The 7,478-nt window shown below is 41.6% G+C and overlaps 1 protein-coding gene across 3 annotated transcripts in view; it reads right to left on the reverse strand.

The window, feature by feature from the left end:
- Positions 1-51: 51 nt before the first annotated feature.
- Positions 52-7,478, reverse strand: part of NELFA (negative elongation factor complex member A) — a 62,385-nt gene continuing 54,958 nt past the window's right edge. For all 3 annotated transcript variants that reach the window (XM_019526346.1, XM_019526347.1, XM_019526348.1), the window contains exons 10-12: positions 7,338-7,478; positions 5,708-5,807; positions 52-4,206 (exon numbers count right to left, since the gene is read on the reverse strand). In XM_019526346.1, coding sequence (XP_019381891.1) covers positions 4,022-4,206; positions 5,708-5,807; positions 7,338-7,478 — 426 coding nt within the window. In that variant the 3' untranslated portion in view covers positions 52-4,021. The remainder of the gene's footprint in view (positions 4,207-5,707; positions 5,808-7,337) is intronic.

Genomic DNA, 7,478 nt, shown 5'->3' on the forward strand with positions numbered 1-7,478 from the left:
CAGATTCCCAGTGGGCTCTGGCTTAACATTTTTTTCAGTTTTTTTTTTTTCCCAGTCCGATCTTGCTATGAAAATGCAATCCAACCTCAAGCTACACAATGTCAAAGTATCAAGTTTGTCGGCTAGGTCAGTCAGTGGTTTAACTCATTTGGACATGCTTCAGTGGGAGAAATTAGCAAATTTCTCATGGGGTATTTTTTAGTAGTAACTACTCAAAAGCTGATTTTCCCCAGTCATGTCTAGCATCTTATTTAATGGTAAAGCCACAAATAAAAATCAAGTTAACCCTTAGGGCACTAGCCTTATGCTACCATGCTAGTCACCCTAACAAAGCCAGTCTTGGATGACTGCATGGGGATTACCAGAGTCTATGATCATAGGGAAAAAATGTTTTTGGCTAAGGGGGCGGTGGGACTTTAACCACAACTCCTGACCAGGGAGCCCTACAAGGCCTCATCCACTCGATTCCATCCTCTCACCACTGCTGGTCCCACCTGCTTGCAAGGAAAAAGGCTAACCTGGAGCTCAAAGAGACTCGGTGCTCTGATGTGGGGGGGACCAGCAACTAGAAAGAAGCCTGTAAGGCAGCAAGTCTTTCTTCCTTATGGAAAGCAAGAGATGGAAGGTGGGGGCTGGGAAGTCACACCCTTCTGTACTTCACAATTCCGAGATAAAGCCAATTCTTCCGGTTACTCCCAGATTTATGAGCTTATTGGCTCCTCCATAGCAAAGCTGGGAAGGGCTTTCACAACTTTTTCCTCGGGTTTCCCTTTGCTCTCTGCAAGATGGAATTTGCTGGGATGCTCTTTCCCCCCATGCGCACACAGTCTGGGCTGTTTGCTACAATGCTGTTCTTGTGCAGAGTGAGAAGAAAAGGAGGCAACAGAGAAAAAAGGTTAGCTCTGAACCATCTGCGTGCCTTCTACACCGTGTTACCAGGCCACTGGAGCATCATTCTGGTGTTAACTATTTTCACTGAACTTTGCAATTCACCTTTGAATCTCACGTACAGAATCCAGCAAGCATCTTAAATGACTGAATACTTAAGACAAAAAATATCAAGCTCAAGGGGTCAAGTTTGTTTTGTATCCTACTACCACCTATTCAAGCCCTAAATAACATACTGGAATTCAAGTGTTTGCTTTGTGCTCTCCTGAACCACCTGGCACTATCCCTTTTACTTAACTGCTGGCTCAGTACTTTCAATTTATGAGCCATGGGTTTACCTATAGTTAGGTTTTTTTACCAGTGTAATTGTCCTAAAGCATTGAAATGGAAACTCTTTCCTCAGAAAGTTAATTTAAAATACATCAAGATACACAGAGCAAGTTGAAATATTTTGGTGCTCATGGCCAGACTCAGCCAAGAGGAGTCTGCTTTTGCCTTTTTTTATTTAAAAGCAAATTGCTGTAGGAGTGTTCTCGTCTTGATTCTAGCAATAGCAGTCCAGATAAAGTTAAACTGCAGTCAAAAAGAAATTTTCTATTGCAGACTAGTTTGTGACAAAGAGGCCTGGAGACTGAAGTGTGTCCATCCACACTGTGAAGGAGCAACCAGTGGACACTTTCCTCGTTCTTTATTTTATTCTCCGATTCCAAAAGCACTTCGAGAGGAGGGAAGGGAGCACCTCCGTGCTGACAGCTGAAACTGGGGGGAAAGCATCTGTCCATTAGCTATTGCCTGAGCCCTCCCACTCATTTCACATATCAGATAGGAGCTATCTGATGGCACACTACTAAATGCTGCCACACTGGACTGAATTTTGAACCAACAATTCAGGATGAGGACATCCCACAAGTTGTGCAGTCCCCTAAAAATCCTGTACCTTAAGTCCAAAACCTACTTATCAAAGCAGCAGCAGCAGACTGAAAGGTCCGACTGGCTTATTTTATAGAAAACTTATTACAAAAATGGTGCATTAAAATCTGACAGCAAATGCAAAAGGGAATATCAGTTCTTCCTTACAGCATTTTTAAAAGATGAACGCTTCTTTCGTATTCTGACGTTAGCCCTTTGTGTGTAATGGTATTAAGTCAAAGAACTTAGAGCTACCGTGCAACTGCATCCTATAGAGAACTCAGTCTAGTAACTAAAACCCACCATACTCATTGTAGCTTGCTTCTATTATCTGTTGACTGACTTGTAACAATTTGGGAAAAAAGCAGCAATCTACATCTCTGCTGAAGTGGGGCAATTAGGTAGGGCTGCACTGCACAGTTCTCGCGCAGATACAAGTACCGACTCCTTAATGGCAATGAGCTCCGTACCGTTCTCACCAGAACTCAGCTTCCCTGTCAGAACATAAAGCGAGATGTTCTGAAAAATCTGCTCAAACAAAATTAAGAGCGCAAAAATTTTGGTCACATATGTTGTAAATAAAAGCACACATATTAAACACTCTCCCCTTTGTTTGAGAATTTGAAAATAAAAACGTCCACTATAAAAAAAAGCCTGAAATGGCTAAAAGCCTTGTTAGCAGGCAGAGCTATCACTTTGGGGATGCTGTTTGCTTTCCTCTTAGGAAAAGGTTGCGTGGTTTTGTCTTAAGAATCAGATTAATGTTTTACTTTTATGTCAGCCTGGAGATAGCACAGGCCCCTCCTGCTCAGTCCCACACAGATGCTTCACGATTTACCTTTGTACTTCTCCCTCCTGAGCGTCATACTCTTAAGTGCAACCCCAAAAGTGCACTGATGAAACTGAACTTTTTGCAAGTCTCCAGTAAGGGCTAAACCCTGAAGTTCTTTCAATGCAAATAAAATTGAACTATTTGTGTAAACAGCAGAGCTATAACCTCTGTGGGTGGACATACTTGTATCAGTGTAATTACACTTGCACCGAAATGATGTATTCCTGTACACGAAGGCAATAGAGCTATAGCAGTAAAAGGTATCTTTATGAGAGTGTAACTGGCCACCCAAGGAGTGGCAGTTTATAACTGTATTGGTGGAAAACAAAAGCCACTTAACACAGTTATACTGGTATGAAAAGCATGTTTAGATAGGACTCGGGTCATCAAGTGCCCAGTGACTGCTTAGTCACACGTGCACTAAAAGAAATGAGAATCTTCTCAGCCTTCTACATTCACAGTTGCTTGCTTTGCTGCTGGAAGGATCAGTTTTTTAAAATCTGTAGTAACATTCAACTGGTCCCTACGGGCACTCTCCAGGACTGGGATGCTGTCTGAAGGGCCTGCTGTAGAAAAGCCATGTTAAACTTCTTCTCGAGCTTCACCTGGCAGCAGACACCAAACACCCCCAGACAGCCCACAAGTTGGGGTTTTTTTTGGCAATCTTAAATTTGACATGACAGGAAATGGTCATTTTTCCTTAACAGAAGGTGATATTCAATTTTTCTTGATCTCTGCTGATTTATGCCAAACATGGATTAACTCATGCTGGGCATTAACATTGACAATATAGCAAGGTTAACAAGAAAAATCTCTCTCAAACCCACTCTATGACCCTGGCAAAAAATAAGCCAAAACATATTAAGAGCCTCTGGACACTGAATATCTACCGTTGCAACAGTTAGACTTACTGCAACTGAGTTACAGGAATTACTGAAGACAACTGCAGTTTTAACTATCCATTTTTTACATGGAACCCAAGTAAATATTTCTGCAGTAAAATCTGTGCCCTTGTGTAAAGGTAAACTGCAAGTAAATTCTGCAGTAGTTCTTTCCCCAGGTGCCTGGAAGTAAACTGCTCCCAATCTGAAAAAACAAGCATTCAGCTGTGATCTCTTTCCAGCATCTTGAATCACAGAATAAAATGTTAACTTCCCCCACCTCTTTAAAACAACTAAGAAAACCCAAACAAAACAACAACAACAACAAAATCTGTCAGTCTGACACCATCTTCACGCTGCATTCACCTGAGCCCAGTTAGTTTGAAGAGCCACAACTTCTGTTCTGGAAGGTAAGAAGCCTACACACGAATGCCATTTTATACAGCTGACACTAGGTGAGCTGGCTGATCCTAAGCTCGATTTGGTCCGCAGTTTGGTGTTGCTGAATTCCTTAGGAGACATTAGTTATAGGTTTGTACTTCTTTAGTCTGGTCCACTGGCCAGTAGCATAGTTCATCTCAAAAACCGTATCGACTAACATGGTAGTGCTACCAGTGCCATCTGCCTTCGGTAACACTTCTGTGTGCTCGCTGAGTTTGATCTGAATGATGTCACCTTGCTCTTGGCAAGGATTCTCTGTGGAAACAAGAATTAAAAACATTCAAAAATCAAACTGAAAGTTAAACACATCTCAGTACTGTCTATGAAACAAATTAAAGGGTAAAGAAGAGCTCTGAATTTGCCACACCAGCAGAAACCAAATAACTACTACAGTATCACTAGCACCCTGAATCAAGCTGGGACCTACATGTTTACAAAACTCAGGGATTAAGTTTATGAAACAACAATGGAAACCAAGCCCAACAGATTGCACTCAGGGCTTAGCAAGATAGCTGGAGGAAGGTCTTGGAAGTGTACTAAAAGAAACCTCTCCCTGTCAGTTCAGCATTATAATTAATTAATTAATAAATAAATAAATAAATAAATAAATAAATACACAGAAAAGCCAGCCTCTGAATCAGTTTTATAAGACCATACACAAAGCTTACTATAAGTCTTAGCAGGCTTCAGCAGTTTGGGAATACGCTTCCTGCACATCCTCTCAAAGCTGAACAACAGTTTCCACCCACTGGGGTAGTATGGATAATGAGACTAAAGGCTATGACCACATACTACACTGTCTGTTTCCTGACCTTTCAAAGAACGCAGGTGATCACCAGAGAATATCTACTTAAAATGCATACTATTCTACATTACAAAAATGGTCTCGGAAGCCCAGTTTGGAGGTAGTGTAGGATTCTCTTGTTCCTTGAAGCTCAGGAAATATCTTGGGTAAAAAACACATCTTCTCATCTGTGCCAAGCAAGATATACAAGAGACTCCAGCAAATTTACAGTAGTTCATACCCATGTCACCTCAAGGCTTGACCGCTGTGACGCATTCTACTTGTAAGGGCTTAGATTCTACAGTGACAAGATCTGTTAAGTATTAAAATCAAAGCCAGAGATGTTGGAGTGAGTTCAGGGACCATTACACCCAAATAGTTGTGTAAAACTTTGATCTATAAACGCTTGATATAACCTGAGATCTGACATTGCAAGATGGCTCATCTCCTAGCGATTCACAGGATCCGAGACAAGAGTGCCTATGTTTAACATACTGAAGAACGGGGGCGAGCAGGCTCTGTACTGTGGGACTGCTCATACAGAACACCTGAATTCACTGGTTTCTGGACTGAATGCAAGACTTACAAGTATTTTTTTTACTTGGCAACAGCCTGGACCAGTTTGTCCATGTGGGTCTTCTCTTCCACATTTACTTTTTGGATATTTATTTATTCAAACGTGTGTGTCCTAAGGGGTATATTTTCTAACTGCCAAAAATAAAAAAAAGTTAGGGCAGCAAGGCAGTCCGATGAGACAGCTGTCCCATAAGGATTACTTCCGCTACCACTGTAGGGACAGTATTGACAAAGAACGCAGCAAGGCAACTCCAGCCCCTTACAAAAGGCTCTCTTCAGACTCCTCTGAATTGTTATACTTAAACCACACAATAAGGTGCTGCCCAGTTGTCACTAATGCAGCATTAGTCACACCTCTACACCTCAAAATAAAGCCATGTTAGTCTTAATACATGCCTCTGGATCCTGCCATGAATCCAAGTATGAGAGCCTTTTCTGGCCTTGTAACTTTATTTGCAGTCTTGAACATTTCCTGTGCAGCGTACATCTGCTCCCTCTGCAAAACATTAAAATAAAGTGTGTATTTCAGTAGAGAAAGCAGTATTAAGAAGTATATACAGTACTATTCTATTCAAAAGCCAAAGATGACAAAATCTTTGTTTATACCACACCAGGCACATGACAGCACATGTTAAGACTGCCATAGGATTCACAGTCCCACTAAGACCATTTCAAAGCTATTTAGTACAGAAATATTCTATTGTTTGTGCTTGGCCTTTCCCAGAAGATGAATTTTTAAGAGTCCAAACAGAAGTTCTTTCAAAAACACCCTCTTCCTGTTTTCCCTACTGTCAAAAGGAGGGGAGAGAAGGAAGGAGTTCACAACAAACTCATATACAAGAAGCAGTTAAAAGAAGGAGTCCCCACCATCAATGACTGCTGTATGGGCTTGAGAAGAGGCAGCAACAAGAAGGTGGTTTCAATAATTTTCAAATTGTACTAACACAGTCTCTGAAGCCTCTGCCAATACTTGAGCAGATACTAAATCAGTTCCACCTTTTCTGCAACAGCACAATATGAATCTTACAAACCCTTGGTACATTTGAGAACAGAAGTGAATGTAACAAACTAAAAAGACAGAAAAAACAGACTTGGCTCCTCCTCAAAAATCCAATTCTGGAAACAGAAGCTGTTTGCAGTTACAAGGGGAAAAATGCCTGGCACTTTAAACTCAGTGTGCTCCTGGGCCAACCCCAGCACATGCCCAGAAAAGGCACTGTGTTAGTTGCACCTGACTTCCCAAGTCTGCACAGGTCAGGCACTTCAGTGGGAATATTTTGGCAGTTTTGAATCAGCTTTGGATAAAAGCACAAACAAGCCCCGCTGAAGTACCCGATCTATACAGATGATGCAGAGCTGGGTCAAAGTAATGTGCTGCTGCTTCCGCTAAAGCATGCTCCCGCACCTGTCAGTGCCTAGAGATGCTTACGATAACAGTGCTTCACTTCATATGCTTAACTTCAGGCATATGCATGCGTGTAGACACGGACACATGCAGCTCTTTCACCAGGAGCAGAAGAGCTGCAGCCAGGAGATGGGAGGGTGCATGGAGTTTTACAACATCAGAAAATTCAAGGCTTGACTTTATAATATGTCACTACCTTTTTCGTCTTTGTCATTTTACATTATAACTCCTCTCTGAATTGGAAATGTACCATTCCCACTCCATTTCATTTGTAATCCTAGCAGCCACAGTGGGACCTTTTCATTGTTAGAAACAAAAGTAATTAATTTTTAAACAGTGTAAGGAAATAAGGTAACAAAAAAATCTCCCTTACTGTACCATTAAGGTTGAACAGTTAAAACCCAGAGATGCATGAGAGTGTTCAATAGCAATGGTAAGTAGACTGCAATGCATTTCTATTATCCCTAGGTAACATCTGAAGCCTCACCTATGCCCCAATGCCAAAAAAAACAAGTAATGGCTAGTGAACAAAACAAAAATTAGCATACCCTCAAGGCTAATGGTAAAGAGCTTTCAGGAGGTACAAGAAAAGCAATTATCAAGGAATACACTGGAACGTACCGTGAGTGAGAGACTTTTCTTGGGTGGTGGCTGCTGCTGAGTTTGGGGGGTCACTTGTGGTGTTTGTGCAGCAGGGGAAATAGCTGGAGGCGTTGTAGGTGTTAGGGGTGAGGTAGGTGTAGTTGCAGGTGGGTTAGAGTT

The sequence above is a fragment of the Gavialis gangeticus genome, unplaced genomic scaffold (assembly GCF_001723915.1).
Source record: "Gavialis gangeticus isolate Ggan-Ray unplaced genomic scaffold, GavGan_comp1, whole genome shotgun sequence".
Taxonomy (NCBI): domain Eukaryota; kingdom Metazoa; phylum Chordata; order Crocodylia; family Gavialidae; genus Gavialis; species Gavialis gangeticus.